Source organism: Eretmochelys imbricata, chromosome 1 (assembly GCF_965152235.1).
Source record: "Eretmochelys imbricata isolate rEreImb1 chromosome 1, rEreImb1.hap1, whole genome shotgun sequence".
In the NCBI taxonomy this organism is placed as follows: domain Eukaryota; kingdom Metazoa; phylum Chordata; order Testudines; family Cheloniidae; genus Eretmochelys; species Eretmochelys imbricata.
The window spans coordinates 257,420,384-257,440,647 of NC_135572.1; the positions used below are offsets into that span (position 1 = coordinate 257,420,384).

Consider the following 20,264-nt stretch of genomic DNA (forward strand, 5'->3'; position numbering starts at 1 on the left):
GCTATCAACAAAAGAAGCCTGTGTGGATACCTTACCTATCTGGAACAGATAGGAAAAGACCCCTAACATAAGGTAAATGAACACTGTGCAAAGAGAGCTGTCCTGTCAAAATCCACTATGCCCTGCACTTCCAGAGCCAAAGATGAAAACAAAGTGCAATCAGATCTCAAAATGTGCTTCCATAGATCTTTCCCTGGAACTTCACCTAGCAGCAACATTCACAAACAGATCACATGCATCAAAAGCAGACAGGCTAGTGTGTTTAAAGTTAATTTTGGTATGGGAAAAGTACAGGTATTACAAGCTGTTTCATAAAAGTTTTATTATGACATCTTATATTGCCATTTTTATTAACCCAAGTATTTCTATTTACTTAATATCTATATTGTATAATATTTTGCATATATTCTTCACTTTAAAGACATGTACTTAAACACAAAGAAGTTATTTTATTTTTATGGTGATTAGATACTATTTACATTGTTTATGAGTTTATACAGCACAATTTTTATTGATTTTAGTTTTAGAACAAAGTTAGAATAAATAAACTTTCAGGAAAAAAAAGCAGCATGTCTTATTAATTAGATTTAGAGTTTATATCCAATGAGTTTTAAGCCCCTTTATTGAGTACAATATCGAATAAAGACTTCTCAATTTCCAAATCTAAAGTTCAGGTAATCGCTACTAAGGGCACATGGCACTGGTGGAAACACTAATGAACCGTGGAACCCAAAAACCTTAAAATCTATTAGTTATCCTCAGTATAAACCCACCATTAGATTACCCACTCAAAATGTGTGATGCAGAGTACGGTGAACTTCCTTTTTCTCAGTGCATGCTAGCATTCTTACCTGCACTGTGAAGTTGAAGATATCCTGGTGATGTTTTCTCACCTCCATGAATGCCATTGTCAGCCCTTTTTCAATGCGCTGGCTGAAGTTACAGAAGCCAGTATCAACGTTTTGAGGCACAAACTGAAGCACTGGAGGTAAAGGGTATGTGTTAGTCCCACTGAGTGCAGTGCAGTTATTTGCACTGAAGGGAGAGAGTGGGGAAGCAGGGAACCCTCTCCCTCCATAAATGAATCCGTTTTCCATTAAATCCCGACTGCACTCTTGGCAGCTGAAAGTCCAAACAGTGCAGCTCAAGAAATTAATTACGGCAGAAACTGTTCTGCATTGATGCAGAAGGTTTTCTTGTCAGTAAAATCTGATGTGACAATAAAGCTCACTTGCTGTCAAGAGATTCTGCAGCCAAAAAATAAAATAAAATCCACTTCCTATTACAGGCGACTGAAAGATTCCCAGCTATACACAAATTGTCTCTAATACTGAGTCAGTCGTCTGAAGCTCTGGAATCCCTGAATTATCCAAGGTTTTTTTTATGAAAATCTTTAAAAAGAAGACGACCAGAAGCATCCTTCTTTGTAGGCTGATGGTGAAATCTAGTATTCAGTTTGGTTGAAAGACTCCAACTTTGGTATACCAGGCATCCATTGATACCAGTCTGACACCTTTCACCAGCACTTAATAAGCATAAATACATTATATATCATGTGTACATACATGCGCACACCAATTAAGCACTGGTGAAAGGTGCCAGAGCGACAGCACTCGAAAGTGAAATTCTTAAATATATAATAAGAAGTTCACTCTCTAGTGCTGTCATTCTGGCACCCTTCACCAGTGCTTAATTAGCATGCACGTGGCTAGTGAAAGCTGTCAGACTGACAGCACCAGTCTCCCACATCATGAATATAAATCAATCTGAATATGAAAAGGTCTTTTTAAAATTAAATTATAAGCAAAACAAAACTAAACATTTTAAACAAAATAAACTTTAAATTCAAAAATAATTTTCAGATATACATGAATAAATAATTAAATATGCCTTACTATTAAAAGCAAAATACTGGAGAACAGAATACCTTTCTCTTTTATGTATCTGCCAAGACCCTGATCAGGGTTCTGTATTTCCCCTGCAACAGTCTGCAAATGGTAAGTGGCCAGTGAGGATGAAGAAAGATCTGGAGTTTTGCACCATGATAAAATTGTTAACTCTTAAAACTTGGTAAAAAAATGCAAACTCCCTACACTGACTGTCAGAGACATCATCAGCTATAACAAAAAGTAGGGAGTAGAATAGAACATTGCATTCACCTCTTGCCAATTAAAAGTTTTTCAACTAATTAAATAAACAACAGTAATAGCAATGTTTTGAATGTATGTAGCATTTTCCATCCAAAGATCTCAAAGCACTTTGTTAATATTCATGAATTAAGCCTCACAAAAATAAAGCCTAGATCTTTTGATTCTCAATCTTGTATATTAAATCACAAGACCATCCTTCTTCCCAGATCAAAGTCTGTATCAATACTACGTTATTTCTCCCCCTCTCTACAGTGTGAAGCACAGAAACAAGAACTCACCTGTGTGAACTTGGAACCTGGGATCTGGCATGGTGAAAGAAGGCTGCAGTGACAGGATGACAGGGGCCTGACCACGTAGAAGGCTGCTGTTCATAAGCACATTTATGACAGCTATTGCTGTGTAAACAAAAGGACCCGATGTCACCAAGAACGAGAATTTTGGGGAAATTTTATAAACCTATGGAAAAGAAATTAAATAAAATTATCAGCATCAATATTGGCAACAATACCTCACATCTCTATTTCTCTGTCCATCTAATGATCTTGAAACACTTGGATAAATTAAGCAACGTATCCCTGACAGGTAGAAAAATAATTATCTTAATTTTACAGCTGAGGAAAGAGAATCACACAAAGTCAGAGAGCTGGGAATAGAGTCTTTATCTGGAGACTCCAACTCCAGTGGAGTGACCACAAGAGCATCTTCCCTTTGCTAAGTTTACCCAATTAGAAGTTGTACAGTACAGTGGTTCTCAATCAGGCTTATGTGTATCCCTGGAGGTATGAAAAGGTCTTCCAGGGGGTACATCAACTCATCTAGATATTTACCTAGTTTTACAACAGGCTACATACTAACGAAGTCAGTACAAACTAAAATTTCATACAGACAATGACTTGTTCATACTGCTCTATATGCTGTACACTGAAATGGAAGTACAATATTTCTATTCCAATCAATTTATTTTACAATTATATGGTAAAAATGAGAAAGTCAGCAATTTGTCAGTAATAGTGGGCTGTGACACTTTTGTATTTTTAGGTCTGATCTTGTAAGCAAGCAGTTTTTAAGTGAGGTGAAACTTGGGGGTACACAAGACAAATCACGCTCCTGAAAGGGGTACAAGTAGTCCAGAAAGGTTGAGAGCCACTGGTTCAGAACATTCACCTTTGCTTTTGCAAAAAGTACTGCGGGGAATTTAAATGGCCACAAAGTGGTCAGGACTTCGGTTTTATGGATCATCTCTAGCAGCACAGTATCTCATCCTTTACACGATATTGGAGGGCACTACAGATTCCATACCAATAACTGGTGACATACTGAATCACCAGCATGGCTTCTTGCATACTGGACACACATATGGTAGTGTATACATCCCATTGACTCTGTGTGTGTGTTATGCAGGAAGCAATATACACACAATATAGTTTATAGATATAATACAATTTTGTATGTGTACCTATACATACACTTTTTTTTTTCAGAAGACACTCCTCCCCCTTATTTCAGCACAGCTACCAACAGAAGCTTCCCACAATTCATATATCCCCTGCTATTCCTTTCAGAAGATAATTCTAGAGTTGAGCAGTCTATTCTGAAGATCTCTAGCCATCACATAACAGATGAGGATCTAAATAGAGGATTTACTATAAAACCAAGTGAAGGTTTCAAACCAGGCGCTTTTGTATATCCTTACAATATTATCTAACACAAAAACAAGGTGAAGGATTTGAGTATTTTACAGTATTTCTTTCTCTAACAGGAAGTCTCCCCTAACCCAGGCAACACACCTACTTCCTGGCTGTTTCTTCACACTCCAGTTCCCTCCATCTACCACACATGCTCACATTGTGACACACTTTCTACACAAAAAGCCAAGACCAGAGCCCTAAGACTTCAGGTACACTTCCACATCTTTACAGAGGGAGACACCAGCTCTCTCCAGACCTTGCCCGAATGATGGGATACCCTGAAGAATTTGCAGCTGAGTATCAGCCTTGTGGAAGAGCACAAAGTGCTACCAAATCCTAGCTTACATGTCTCTTATTGACATCTCTATGGCAGCACAAATTAATAGAAATTAATTTTCAGAGGACACAACAGAAAGCCTTTTCTTTTTTGAAAAACAAAATGAGCAAGATGTATTAAAAAAAATTTAAAAAAAACTGCAAGAAACAACCTCAAGTATCAAGGAAAAAAATACGGTCTCAAGAAAAATATATACAGATCTCCCTATATTCCTTGTAATTAGACGCCAAAAGCGTGCTACTGTCAGATTTTATTATAAATGGATCCAGACCTGTAGCATTCAAATTAGTTCAATATAAACAGTTCAATATAAACAGATATTTCAAGCCTTTTTGCCTGAAGTTTACCCTTTTATCTCAAGAAGAAATGTTTTCAGCAGCTTCAGTTTGTGAAATGGGGAAGGAATGCCAGAGAAATGTTGCCTAGTACCCACAAAAGACAACAAGCAAGAAAAAAAGAGGAAACAGTGTTTCAATCCTTCAGCTGCAATTATTTGGTGTTTGCTAAAGTAAAACATGCAGAAGGAGAACAGCCCAGCATAGCACGAACTGATATTGATGTACTCTAATCTGACACTTCAGCGGTAAGAGAAGAAAAAAACTGTTATCCCCTAAACTCCCTCAAATTTTGCATAAAGTATTTAGCCTGAACAGTCAATACACACCAAATGAGTCCATTTTTGTCCTTCATCATGACAGGAGGTGGACAGTAAATCCAAAAGAAACTTAATTTGAAAGATTTTGAGAAGTGTGAGCTGGAGAAAGGTAGCGAGAGGAGAACTATTACAGGCCCAAGACAAAAGTCTAAGTAGTATGCTTCACCACCACCACCGTACCAAGTGTCTGATAATAAGAAGTATCCCTAGAAAGCACTTTATTTCCCAAAGGTTTACCAAGGCCGGTAGGTGTTAAAAGTGAAATTCAGAGCTTTTTATTTTTTGAATTATTGTGTGCACGAGGATGTGCAGCTTAAGATCCTAAAGGCAACATTTTCAAACCATATTTTGGCACCTAAACAAAGACAGCCTAAATTTCAGAAATGACAAGCACCCACAGATCTCACTGAAATTAATGGGAGCCACAAGAGCACCTCCAAAAAACAAGGCCACTTTTATTTAGATGCCTATCATTTAAGTGCCTAGCTTTAGATAGGCAGGTTTGAAAATCTTGGTCTAAATCACTAACAGGATTAGGAGAAGTCTTAAAACATAAATAAATACTATAATGACCTGACTAACGTGTATTTGTATACTGCCTTCCATAGGATAGAATCAGAACTGATCAACTAATCTCATAAGCCCCATGCAGCACAGAGTTGACAGATTCTCCTGAATTCAGACTGCAAAAGTTGAAAGAAAGCATTTTCAATTCCTGTTTAACATTAACATTTGTTCATATTTCAGCGGAGCAGCAGTTACATCAAATTGCAAATATTTTATTTTTGTAAAGGATACCTTGCTACTATGCTAAATTTAACAGAACTGCCTCCTATTTTACTGTGCTGTAAAAATGAAACATCTGTAAGATATAATAGGAGATGTAAAAAAAGAAAAATTAAAAACAAAATGTACTAATTTACCTCAAGTTGTACTTTACATAAACCAGTTCATGACACTGTTGCCAAAAAAAAAAAAAGCTAAGCACCAAGGAAGAATCTGTTTAGAGAGCTGCATGATTGCAGTCATTAATACATGTTACTATATTGGACAGCTGTTAATTTTAAAGCCTAACAACCTTGGCAGTATTCCATTACTGACATGAAATTATATTCTGGTAGGGTAGGGAAGCAAGAATACTTCAGCTTTCTGGAGTTAGAAACAGCTACCCCCAGTGCATCACTAAGAGAAAACACATACGATAGTACTCTTCTAGTTCAACATAAGCATGAGTTATTTTACAGAGCTGTTCTCTGCCTTTGATGAGAAAGAATTTGCAAACGATGAACCAAGGTTCAGAAGTCTAGCTGCATTATTTATAAGAAGAGCGGACTCCCAGCAGCCTTAGGGTCAATATATCCTGTCAAGAGGCCTGCATGGCAATAGTGGACATAAAAGGAATGAGTTTGAAAGAGAAAAATTTCATAAAGGGACAGGATATCAGATGTTTGCTCCAGTCACTTTACAAATATTTAGTAATATGTCTGGTTTTATTGCAGTTGACATCACCACGTCAGCAGAAGTTTCTCATATTACTGAAACATACAGGGCTAGTTCTCAGCTAGTGTAAATCAGTGTACGTCCACAGAAGTGAACCTTTGACTTCAATACAGCCATGCAGACTTGCACCAAATGAGGATATGGCCCATAGTTTGGAATCACTGGATTTGTCTAAATGGAGAAGAGAAAGGACATTTCATTTCAAAATGGTTTATTCTGAAGATCTACTGTAGAAGCACCTATTCTAAGCTACACAGACTATTCATATACATAAAATGTAAAGGATATAAATAAATAATAGTACTTGCCAGTCATAACGATTCACAATTTGCAAAAATAAATAATACAATTAAAGAGCTTACCGGAAGCCTAGATAGCCACCCTTAACAAACCATCCCATATCCCTTTAATCCACATCACTATCCTCCTTCAAAAAGCCCAGGAAGGTAGAGGAGCCTTGTAAAACCAATTGCTTAGGCGAACAGAGGGATTTGAATCCAGGACCCTGACAGTTAAAATGATGAACTTCTGCCACTTAAACCAGAGGACTAAATAATGTAGCAGAAACTCATAAACCACTTATGTGGACCAGCTACAAGATGTGGACAAAGATCCAGATTCTTAGGATAGGTCTTCACTTCAGAGTTAATTCAAGTTACAACATTTGAGTTTCTCCACTTGAGCTAGCCTAGCTTGGGTGACAGCAACCACACTGTAAAGGTACCTGTCAAGGTTCCTCCCCCACTCTGAACTCTAGGGTACAGATGTGGGGACCTGCATGAAAAACCTCCTAAGCTTATCTTTACCAGCTTAGGTCAAAACTTCCCCAAGGTACAAAATATTCCACCCGTTGTCCTTGGACTGGCCGCTACCACCACCAAACTAATACTGGTTACTGGGGAAGAGCTGTTTGGACGCGTCCTTCCCCCCAAAATACTTCCCAAAACCTTGCACCCCACTTCCTGGACAAGGTTTGGTAAAAAGCCTCACCAATTTGCCTAGGTGACTACAGACCCAGACCCTTGGATCTTAAGAACAATGAACAATCCTCCCAACACTTGCACCCCCCCTTTCCTGGGAAATGTTGGATAAAAAGCCTCACCAATTTGCATAGGTGACCACAGACCCAAACTCTTGGATCTGAGAACAATGAAAAAGCATTCAGTTTTTTACAAGAAGACTTTTAATAAAAAATAGAAGTAAATAGAAATAAAGAAATCCCCCCTGTAAAATCAGGATGGTAGATATCTTACAGGGTAATTAGATTCAAAAACATAGAGAACCCCTCTAGGCAAAACCTTAAGTTACAAAAAAGATACACAGACAGAAATAGTTATTCTATTCAGCACAGTTCTTTTCTCAGCCATTTAAAGAAATCATAATCTAACACATACCTAGCTAGATTACTTACTAAAAGTTCTAAGACTCCATTCCTGGTCTATCCCTGGCCAAGACGACTACAGACAGACCCAGACCCTTTGTTTCTCTCCCTCCTCCCAGCTTTTGAAAGTATCTTGTCTCCTCATTGGTCATTTTGGTCAGGTGCCAGCGAGGTTACCTTTAGCTTCTTTACCCTTTACAGGTGAGAGGAGCTTTCCCCTGGCCAGGAGGGATTTCAAAGGGGTTTACCCTTCCCTTTCTATTTATGACAGTACCTCTAGCTATACTAGAAGTATTGCATGCACACAGGTGCTGTAATGAACCAAGTGAGGTGTTAGGTCTTCCAGGGAGCACATCGCTTAGTTCTCAGTGCTACACTGGTGTCTCTCTTTTGTGGTGTACTATGTGAAAAGTTGTCTGTCCTTCCTGGGCGCACGGACAGAAGTAGTCTTAGACTGTCAACTCGCTACAGGACACAACTTCTGGTTGTGTGTACCTAGCCTATGTTTCCGTGAAGACCTGGGTCACACTCAGAATGATGACATGTACCAAACGTTGGCATTCATGTGGACAAATAAAGGACAGGAGACGTGAAGCCCAGAGTCTTTTGGCAGCAGTTTGTTGCCCTCGGAAGGTGGAAACATGCTTTACTAAGGAGAACACACAGGCTGCATGCAGGCAGGATGAAGGGACAAAGGCAGCTCATGCAGACTGTCATAGCTGAGAACTCGCTCTGTGCTGACCAGCTGTTCCAAAGCACCAAGTGGCAGGACCGCAATGTAACACAGACCTGGGATGAACAGCAGCAGAAACAGAACTTTCACCACCTTCCTGGAGTTGTGTGAAGAGCTTTCCCCAGTACTTTAAAGACAGGATAAGCAGATGAGACAGACCGTACTAGTACAGAAGTGTATTGTTATTGCTATCTGGAAGCTGGCTACCCCAGACTGATGCAGGTCAGTGGCTAATCAGTTTGGCATCAGGATGTCAACCATCAGTGCTGTGGTGATGGAGATCTGCAAAGCAATTATAGCTTTAATGAATTATAGTTTGGTGAAGATTGGAAATGTTCATGAAATAACAGCAGTCTTCGAACAAACTGACAACCTGAACTGTGCTGGCACCATTGGTGGTAGAAATGTGCCCATTACCCGCATGCTCCACAAGAACCGCATGACTACATAAACCAGAAAGGATACTGCTCCATTGTTCAGCAGTCACTGGCTGACCGCAGAGGGAGGTTCACAGGCAACTTCATGGGATGCACTGTCAGGGAGCATGATGCCAGTGCATTCTGGAGATTCTGCCTATTTGAAATTTGACAAGCGGGGACTTTATTCCCACCCAGTGGGATATCAATAGGATGTCTGTCTCCTCTGTTATTTTGGGAAACCAGCTTATCCTGTATTCGCCTGGCTCATGAAGCCCTGCCCGGATGTGAGGACATCTGGCAGAAGGTTCAATTATACCATGTGCGGCTGCAGGATGGTGGTGCATTTGGCTGACTGAAGGTTAGATAATGTTGCCTACAAAACCATTTAGACTGCAGCTTCTAAAATGTCATTCATGTCATTGGGGCATGCTGTGTTCTGCACAACAGATGTAAGGTTAAGAGGGAATACTGTGGGCAAGACTTGGGCAATGATTGTGCTGCTTTACAAATCCGATACAGGCAGCCAGAAAGTGCATCAGCTAAGGTTGGGCCTGGAAGAGCTAGGGAAGTAACGGACTCCTTGGCTTGGAAGGGGAAAATAAGATAATGAAAGCATTTACTGTAATGGACTGCACCTATATGAGAATGATGTGCTTGTATATATATTGTCAAGCTGTGAGAGTATTAAAGTCATAGAAGTGTAGGACTGGACAGGACCTCACGAGGTCATCTAGTCCAGTCCCCTGCACTCAAGGCAGTTTAATAGAGTTCCTCTCAGTCTTGTTCTCAAAGTACTTACACACCAAGTGACTATACAACAAAAGATTTTATTGAAAGAGAGTAACACTGTCACTGCAGCTGTCAGAAGGTCGTCAAGTGCACAGGGGGTGCAATACCACGTCACCTGTAATGAAAACGCACATCGTCAGAGTTCTTGCCATCACTCTACTGTGCCTGCACAGGGCGGAGTGCACAGGGTACAGCTGACCATGTGCCCTCCCTCCCATCCATGGACTGGGTTACCCCTTCTGTAGAGGGCACTGGCTGCAGGATATGTTAGTGTGGAGGGGAGGCAACAGCAGGAGGCTGACCTGGACAGGGTCCAGACCCAAGTTGTACTGAAACCTGCTGCCATCAGTCCCAGCATGTGCTCAGACAGATCCCTCTACTCCTCATGGTGCAGTCATGGGTGATGTAATCTGCAGCCATCTTCTTCCTCTCCAGCATCCCCTCAGCTGCAGCCTGGTTCTGCCTGTCCTGTTCTATCATCTCCCTTGGAGCTCAAGGAGGCAGTCTCATCTACAGACAAAGTCCCTGTGCATCTCTATCAGCTGGTTATCCTTTATCCTTTTCCTTCAGAGGTTCTGGACCCTCGTGCTGACTGTCGGTGGTCTCCTAGGTGGATGTCTCACCTGCACTGGGGCAGATGGCCCTGAAAAACAATGCATTATTCTTCTGCCCAGAACGGGAAAAAAGAAAAGTTTCTTCCCTTTAACTTCACAGCGAGGGAAAAGTCACAACTTTTATCTCCTTGGCATTCATTGTCCTCCATTTTTAAATTTCTCTACTCTGAAACTGCCCAGCTCCAGCATTCCCTCCCCTGCCCCCAACAATGGCAAATGCTTTATACAGTCACACAATTTTTTTTTATAATTTCATTTTTAAAAAGGGGGTTGGGGACTTGGGTGTGCAAGGGACAGGCCCGGGACGACAGAACATTAATACCATGACAGTACTGTTATTTCAAGTTGTGCTGGCAATGGAAGAGGTGAACCTGCCTGATATCCCTGTACAGGTGTTCCAGGATGCTGGGAGATAACCACCCATCTATGCTAGGAAGCTATTTCATCATCTGGTGAGTGATGGGCAAACAAATGACTGGGGACTAGTGAACTAATCTGGGACAGTATAAACAGGATGCTGAAATAGACGCAGTAACACAGAACCACCATAGATGTGCCTTTGCAACCTACCCCTTCCACCCTGGCAGCCAAACCACAGACCAGTATTTCCAAGAGACTTGGGAAGTGTTCTGGATTTAATACTACCAAAGACCATGCAATGGATTTATTTCCTAGGCTAGTGGGGTTTTTTTTGTTTTTTTTATATAAAGTTTTGGCTGCCTCCAAAAACATAATGCTAGGGTGAGAAAACACACGTTGCTGTACACGCATTCTGCAGCCATGCTTGTCTCACCCCCATTGCTGCGTTTGCTACCATTGCTCGGCTTGTATTAATAGCCACGGCTTTGCACACCTGGAGGGGTGTGCACCACAAAAAAAAAAAAATCACTGCTTGCATGTTTAAAATTTTGTTCCCCCATGCAGAATTCATCTTGGACTGTATGTGCCCAGTAGGATGGCATTTCTCCTCTTATCCCTCAAGTGTACCTGAAACCAGTATAGTATAAAATCCTGCCCTCCAGCACCCAACACCCCCCACTAGAGTAATAGAGATTGGTACTAAACAGGCAACAACAGCCCCCTTATGTTGTCATATCCCCCCTAGCCAAAACAAGGGCAAGTCACTCACTCCCTTACCCAACTGAGGTGATGCTGGTTCCTCTGCTGCATTCCCCACAGTCTGTTTCTTCATCTCCTCCCCAAACAGGTCCTGGGAGTACTGAATGAGGTCAGACTGGCTGTGCGTGGACGTGGCAAACATCTGCTCTGCCTCCGCTGAGACTGCTGTGGCTAGTGCTGACCCTGGCTTCAGTTCCTCCCCTGAGTCCACGCACAGGCCCTTGAGGTGTCCGGGGTGTACGCAGGCTCCATGTTTGGGACACTACTGAGCACCCAGTGCAGCTCCTCAGAGGATGGGGACATTCTAGGGGAGTCATCAGACTACGACTTGTGGTTCTTTGCCTGGCAGTACAAGTTCTTCATGAATTTTATCTTCTCTAGTCCAGTGAATCCCGTCCTCAATGAGCTTACTGGAGGTAGCATTGTAAGACTTTTGATTTCTGGTCCTGGACCTGAAGCCATTCTGACTGGCCTCACACCACAGGTCTACAAGAACATTGGTGTCAGACTCAGGCCAGTTAGATGCATGCTGGGAGGATGCTCTACCAGATGCCATCTGATCTGAAAAGTGCAACAGGTGCAGAAAGCTGCGTGCTAAGGCAGTGTCTGAAAACCAAGGCAGGCTATTTATACTGACTGGAGATAACTTTCAGTCCTGAACTAAGGACCAGGTAGGTAAACACAACAAAAGTCCCAAGGTGAATTCTGGGACAGCATTAGAGACCTTTCAGTACTCATGCAGCCTCTAGCTGCAACCAAGCTGCATGCATTAGCTTGAGCATCAGCCCCACTCATTCTTCAACCAATACCCCAACAGGCCATCTAGCTTGAGTTTAAAACACCACTGTGCTCGAGCTCGAGATTTGTGAGAGTAGACAGGAACAACACTTAAGTTATAACTTAAGATGACTTTGCAGGAAAGACAAATCTTTCAGATGGGTCGCACTTGCAATACACCTTGACGGTCAACACATCCAAGCTTTGTTCAATCAAGGGAGGCTTCGCTAGATTGTATAAATCTATACAGTTGTAGGGCTAGTAACTCTTTAAACAATGTTTATAAGGAAAGCATGAAGGCTTGGGGAGTTAATATTATCCCAGATTCAAATAATAACTAACTCCCTTTGTGACCCTGGGGCAAACTGTTGGATCTTCTTGTGCCTCAAACTATGTCTTCATTGCAGTTAAATTGATATCTACACTCAGATTAGCCTAGCTCAAGTGAGACACAGAGTTGTGTTAACTTGAGCTTTAGCTTACCCCTCCTCCTCCCGAACAGGGCAGACACCTCAAGTTACAAGCACCACTACATTCAAGTTAAGGATTTGTGTATGTGGACAGGAATCGAGTTAGGGGCAATATACGAGTTATAACTCAAGTTACTTAGGCAGTTAAGACAAGCCATCAGCCACCCAGGAAAGCTGGGAAAATTAAAAAAGGAATCTTGCACAGAATGAGATGTTGCATCTGTGCTGAGCTATTATGGTCAAATTAACAGAAAGCTGGAGAAAAGCTCTTTGTTTATAAAACTTGGTTTGTTGAATGGACAACACTGAGTATAAACAGAAGATGTTTTGAATATTCTTCAAAATATTCAGTAGAGTCAACAATAATAGTTAAGAATGAAAGAAAGCTAAGCCTGTAATTCTTAAGGTAGACAGAAATACACCCAAAATGCTAAACTGAGCTGGCCCCAAAGAATTACTATTAGCATTACTATGTTAGTTACCCTTAGTCTCAAAATACAACATCCCAGAACAAAGATACTATTAAACCCTATGCTACTGTTGACAATCAAATTACAGAAATTAACCCTCACCTGAAAACCTATGTAAAAAATAGCATGACATTTACAAACCATTGTTTATTTATCCATATTTTATTTTACTTGGGGTGAATTAGCTTTCATCTTATCCAAGCCTCTTGCATTCTTAAAATTGAGATGGAAATCTCATGAGAACACAGTATCAGCACTGTTCTATTTAGAACCCAGAGGGTTAACAGGAAGCGTAAGTGAAAAATCACTGGACAGGGAGAAAAAGTTAACTAAACTTTTTGAAGCCTTAAAGCACATTCAACTTAAATTTGGTGCAAAGTTTAGGGGTAATTTTCTTGTTTTCACCCATCCTAAATAGCACTAATTTGCATGACACTGCTAAGCAATTCCCAGCCCATTCAGACACAGCACAGACTTTAAACTGTTATTGACCAGCTGGATTACTCCGTGACATTTATTGAACTGCCTTATTTGCAATAATGCATCAATAATTTTTGACAGTGGCACTTCCCATAATATAGCTTGTTTTTTGCAAAAGGCCTTGCATTTTATGTGCAACATCTTCAAACTAAAAGAATGAACTTCCAAAGAATGTAAAGGATCTCTTTTTGAAGAAGAAAGTTACACAGTATATACTAAAATTCTGAAAACCTTATGCACAGTACATTTCATCCTTTTGTAATATGAAGTTGATTCATGCTTCCTAATTTTAATTCAGATCATTCCACACAGCTACATGTAATAAACTGTAAATTAAACTTTGCTTAGTCTTTAAGGGCCAGATTCTTCCACCATTACATAACAACGGTAATTATTTCAAATTTTAGAGTATCTGATTATTCAGAGACTAAAGTCAGCATTTTGTTTGCCACCCAAAAAACTACTTCTAGGGTCTGTCAAAAAAATTTTTTTAAAAGGGGTACTTTTAACTGAATGCGCCTTTAATGTAAGTTCCAACTTACACTGATTTTTTTAAGACTTGGGAACCATGTTGAAACATTATATAAAGATGACAAGAAGTAATTCTTCTGTTCTACTCCATGCTGACTAGACCTCAACTGGAGCATTGTGTCCAGTTCTGGGCAACACATATTTCAGGAAAAATGTGAAAAATTGGAGAAAGTCCAGACAAGAGCAACAAAAATGATTAAACGTCTAGAAAATATGAACTATGAGGCAAGACTGAAAAAATTGGGTTTGTTTAGTCTGGAAAAGAGAAGACTGAGAGGGGACATGATAACAGTTTTCAAGTACATAAAAGACTGTTACAAGAAAGAGAGAGAAGAATTGTCCTTCTTAACCTCTGAGGATAGGACAAGAAGCAATGAGCTTAAATTACAGCAAGGGATGGACTTTAGGAAAAACTTCCTAACTGTGAGGGTAGTTAAGCACTGGAATAAATTGCCAAGGGAGGTTATGGAATCTCCATCATTGTTTAACCTGCTCTTAAAAATCTCCAAACACCTGTCAGGGATGGTCTAAATATCACTTAGTCCTGCCATGAGTGCAGGGGACTACTGGACGAGATGACTTTTCGAGGTTCTATGATTCCCAGACTTGATTTGCACCCCAACGTGGAGGGTGGTCTAAGCCTTTAAAACAAACAAAAAACAAAAACACAAAACTTCAACATCACAGAGGAAGGAAGGGAAAACACTACTGAATATCCCAGACGTACCTATCTGTAGACTTAAAAATGACATTTAACAACTGAAAATTATTTCCTCGGTTCTTCAATCTACCAAGTCTTGAGTTCAGGATTCCATATTTCCCCCGCAAGCACTGATATCACTAAAACCTAAATGAGCACAAGCTATGGAAAAGGCTCCCTGCTTTGTTTTAAATGCTTGGGATGTCATCAGCTGGCACTGGAGAAAGACAGAGCCCTGAACTGATATTTTAGACGGTATAAGCTTTTCAATTCACCTTTCGATATTAATCTATGCAGGGGTTAAAGTGGGGGAGCTCTCAACACAGCAGCCAATAAAGAGGGTGAGCTGTGGGGGAGCACTGCTAAACCAAGCCAGAGAGGAAGGCATGCTACCCTAAATCTGTCACATTATAAAAATATAAGTAACAATTCATGTTACACTTGCACTAAAAATGCGAGAAAAGATGTTTTATGTATACAGTATTCCTGTTCAACCGCAAACAAAATTCCGTTGTGCTTTAGAATCACCAGGTTTTTGTGTTTTTAATCATTATTTTATATAGGAAAATTAAAAACAAAAACAAACATCCCACGCTATAGCATTACACTAAGCAAAGAAAGCACACATTTGGTACCACTTACCTCCAGTTCTACAGATCGCCTGAACTGAACTCTCAGCACTTCTTTGATGGAATTACTGACATTTTCTAGCACAGCTTTGCGGGCCAGCACTGGAAATTAACGAGAGTCAGTAAGTATATTTTAGCTTCATCTATGGTGCTTTGGTTCTTTGTTGCGTTTTCAATTGTGTGACGCATGACAAAGCAGATAATGAGGTCAAATGTGTTGAAGGCGTAAGACACAGGGATAAGGTGCAGATAGAAGTATAATTATACCCTGAAAAGGTAACTCTGTAAATAGCTTCATGGATTCTGTGGTTATTTTCTCTCAACTTTTTCCGTATCAAATTAGTTCATTTGCTAGTAAAAACAATTACCTTTGTAAGAGACGGACTAGAAATTCAAATTGGCTCTGAAAGTCAAACTGCGTTCTGTTTTACTTGAGCACTTGTAATAAAGATTCTGCTGTTGTAATACAGTTAACAATTCTGTAGATGATGCATAAGCCAGAACAGAATGCAAATCACTGTCCAATAACTGTGTTGGCTATACACTACTAATAGGCATTTAAAAAAAAACAGTTATTTTTATTAAAAAAAAAAGTAAGCAAACACTGCCCTGATTACACATGGAGGCAAGACTGTTGAATAAGAAACTACCTTAAAAACACTCACAGGTGCATTGCTAACCATAACCACACTTTAAATTATAACAGTGATTATTGAAAGCAACTGTAAAATGGCATCTCGGTGTTTTGTACTTATTCTCCATCAAATATTTGCATAGTAAAACTGCTCTGTTTACAAGTCCCCTCCACATCCCAAAAAAGGCTCTTTCTTAACACTAGAACAGCCAACTCATCCTCATAGCTGGAAAAAATTAAACTCTGTTCTTTCTGTTTTATACATCAAACGCACACATTCTGACCATAAAACTTAAATGGAAAATTTTTGTTGATTTACATTAAATATGGCTCCTTCACAACTGTAGTATATTAGCTCGGCAGGAACAAGGCAACTTTCTTTTTAAGCGTACAAAGTCACTTTTCTGATCATAACCACACCACGTCCAACTAAAATAATCCAAATACAGGAACATAGCTCATTTTCACATGGTAAAATAAAATGTTAAAGATATTTAGAAAAACTGACTTTAGTTTCACATGTTCTAAAGTTTATTTTAAATTATGGCATTTATAAACACTCCCAATACCTTCAAAGGGAAACTTATTCCACCATGCTATTAAAAGATTCTGCATAACAGTGCTATAAGAATACTATAAATTTAACACCAAAATTATAAAGGAGCTGCAATTAAGCCTACATGTATACATGGTCAATTTTAAAGCACCATTTGCACTCCACTTGTCCACAAGGAATAGGTTTTCTGCAGCTAAATTTTATAATTTGTATGAGCAAGGGATAGAAACCAGGCTATATGCATGGAAATATAGGCTGAGTTTTGAAAATCTGGCCCTTCATAACAACTTTACAAGTAATCTACATTCCGTGCTGTGTTTCTTTCAAATGTTTATTGAGCACCCATACATGTGTAATGTAAATGATAAGATTTGCATTAGAAGGTGACGTTCATTAGTGATTTGGGGAAGGGGTGGGCGGGACGAGAAGAACGGGGAATATTTTTGAAACAATTTTAAAGAAAAAAATTGAAATAAAGTTAGCAATATCTTACCAGCCATGACTAAGTAAGTATCGGGAACCGTGATGTCACAAACATATGGTTGTCGGGTTGTGGTCATGGCAGAGGTCATAATTATAGCTTCAGATGGAGTCGTGGCCACTACAGCAGTAGAAGGGGATGAGGAAGTACTTGAGTTGCTCTCAGTAGTTGTACGATGGCCAACTATACTACTAATGGTGGTAGTAGTGGAACTAGTAGCACTTGTTCTCTTGGTAAGTTCAGTTACACTAGTTTTTGTTTGTGCGCCAAATTCAGTGGAAGTGTTTATGGAGGGAGGCAGCTGTGTAGGTACAAATGATGCGACCACAGAAATGGACTCTGTAGGTGAAGCTGTAATGCTGTTCACATCTGTGTGCAACAACAGTGTATATGGATTTATTATAACATGTGCTGTACTAGCAGTTGCCTTGGAAAGAGATGTTAAAAGTAACGTGTGGTTAGCAGTAGCACCAGTATCCTCATCTGAAGCTGTTACAGTTGAGAGAAGGGACGAAGATACACTTAAGACAGGAGTTGTCTGAAAGGTGGTAAACCATGAGGTCAAGTGTGTTTCATCAACCAAGATATTGCTGGTGAGAATAGATTCTGAGTCAGAAATGGACAGCACCAGTGTAGGAACTGCTGATTCAAGGGAGAAGAGTGAAGACTCTAACTGAGAGGTAGCTTCTGCGAAAATTGAGGTAAACGAAACTTCAGAACCCATTAGCAAGACTGATGTTCCTTCTAGTAACATGGAAGAGTAAGAGTAAAAACTTGATGATATCACTTCAGGATTGTGTGTGTTTGGAACAGAAAATGTATTTGAATAAAGGTATGAAGTCTGCCAGGGAGAAACGTCTATGCTTGTGCTGTCAATGGCAGGAAACTCAGTTGAATCCCAACTAGAGGAATCATCAAAAACTACTGATGTCCCCAGCAGTGTAGGGAAGACCTGAGGTAATAGTGTTGATAAATCACTTGGCATTCTTGAATAAAAGGTCGATACAGCAGATGATAAAGATGACCAGCTACTAGTTTCAGAGAGAAATGGTGTTGATAAAAGGTTGGATGAAAAATCTGAAATATTTACAGATGATTTGTCTGTTGAAACACTTGCAGGTGTTTTGTCAAGCAAAAGTACAGATTCTGAGGGCATAAATTCAGGTGATTCCAGCAGGCCTGTATGTTTGATTGTAACTGATGGTACATTCTCACTTGTGGTAAACATGGAGTCAAGGAGAACGCTGGTGATAATAGAAGGTTTTGCTTTAACACCAGATGTTAAAGTAACAGTTTCAGTAATAGGGAAGGAGAATTGAACAGAAGTGATATCCAATGATATTCCCTCAGAGGGCTGTCTGTAGGAAGGAAATATTGTTGTACTCGTTATGTTAAGACCAACGTCCACACTGTTTGAAAAAGACAAGTTTGACTCAGAGACTTCTATAAGTCTTGAAGAAAATGAAACAATAGGTCTTGATGGAAAAGTAGTATCAAAGATTTCAGGAGTTGACTCCTCCAGTTCATACAAGTCAGTAACTACAGTTGTACGTAGAGTAATGCCTTTTTCCTCAGAGGCTGTGAATGACAATGTTTCAATATAATCACCCGAACCCACATCATGTTCTGCATGTCCTGCTGAAAAGCCTTGTTCCGGTGGAACTGAGGCAAAGCCACAGTTCAAACATGAAGCATATGGTCTAGTGAAAGGCACTGGGCTTATGAACTCACTGAAGAGCTCAACTTGACTTGGTATTTCTAAATTGCCAGGCAAATTTGGTGTTGTACTGGAGGATTTATGGGAAAATACATGTGTAAACAAGTCATCAGTAACAAAAGTATTAGAGTCAGTGGATCCAGCAGCTAAGTGAACTGGGAAAGACACATATGGAAAACTAACTGAAAACAAAGCAGGCTCCATGCCAGTTACCGAAACAGGTGCTGCCGTAGAAATGTTTGCAACAGAATAGGTCCTTAGATCCAAAGTTTCTGTTGCATCGCTATTCACATCAGGGTAAGCTTCAGTGTATTGATCAGTACTTTTTGCCAAAGCATCTGGTGTAATTTGGCTATCCTCATTCAGCTGTCTCATAAGAACAGAGGATCCTTCTGAAGTAGTATCAAAAGGCAAAAACAGTGAGGAGTCTGAACTAGATGCATAGCTTCCATCTACATTTTCCACCAGTCCAACCACCACCTCTGATGTAGTGGAACTTAAATAAATATCTGTATTTGCAGGGTCCAATAGCAAGTCTCTGCTTGTAGTCGGAATTATACCATCTGGAGCAAAAGGCTTCAATTGTGTGAAAGCACGACTGTGGCCAGAGGCAGCACGTGATGTTGTCATTTGTTGTGCTTTCATTTCATCATATGGCAACAAAAGGACAGATAATGAAGGTGTTAGCAACACAGTTTCTAAGGTTTCTCTTGGTGGCTCTACTGAACTATACTCCACTGTAATAGACTTTAGTGAAGGAGTCCACTGTTCATTCAGAAAGGAGCTCATCAATCCATGGTCACTTAAAAATGCTTCATTGCTAGTTACTGTGGCATCTCCTACTGGCATAGTTCTTCCTTCTTCACTTCTCCTCATTCTATCTTGGTCAAATAAAGTCATATCAAAGGGAGTGGTAAGTGATGACAAAACCACATGAAGAAAATTATTTTCCTGGGGTTCTACTGTGCTTTGAGTTAAGGCCTTGTGTGTCATGCTGCTCACTGTACTTTGATGTAGTTCAGATCCCACTGAGACTAAGGAAAGATTTTGCTGCTCCAAGGATAAACCATCTGAAAAATAAAAGAAAAAATTTGATCAGTTTTAATGTAATCAAATGCACAAACACTAAGACTGCAATCAGGAAACCCTAAAAATGGTGGTTAATAGGCAACATACTCAGAATTCTGAGATAATAATCGTAAAAAGTGACAACCAAGACAGACAAAACTTCTGAATGACAGTATAGACTGTCAACACAAATGTTAAATTTTATTACAGTAATAAATTCCATGGGGGCAAGTAGCTTAACGTTAAAGTCTTCCCAATCCACACCTGACTCAGCATAGCAATGGTCTAGCTAAACCCACCAAACTGATAGGATCTTTAAAGAGACAGGGTGGGTGAGATATCTGTTATTGGACAAACTTCTGTCGG

The 20,264-nt window shown here is 39.9% G+C and overlaps 1 protein-coding gene across 1 annotated transcript in view; it reads right to left on the bottom strand.

Annotated features, from left to right (window-relative positions):
• The window catches only part of KIAA1549 (KIAA1549 ortholog), a 202,126-nt gene that overhangs the window by 82,785 nt on the left and 99,077 nt on the right, over positions 1–20,264 (bottom strand). The window contains exons 2-5 of the mRNA XM_077807537.1: positions 17,126–19,900; positions 15,456–15,544; positions 2,429–2,606; positions 852–982 (exon numbers count right to left, since the gene is read on the bottom strand). Coding sequence (XP_077663663.1) covers positions 852–982; positions 2,429–2,606; positions 15,456–15,544; positions 17,126–19,900 — 3,173 coding nt within the window. The remainder of the gene's footprint in view (positions 1–851; positions 983–2,428; positions 2,607–15,455; positions 15,545–17,125; positions 19,901–20,264) is intronic.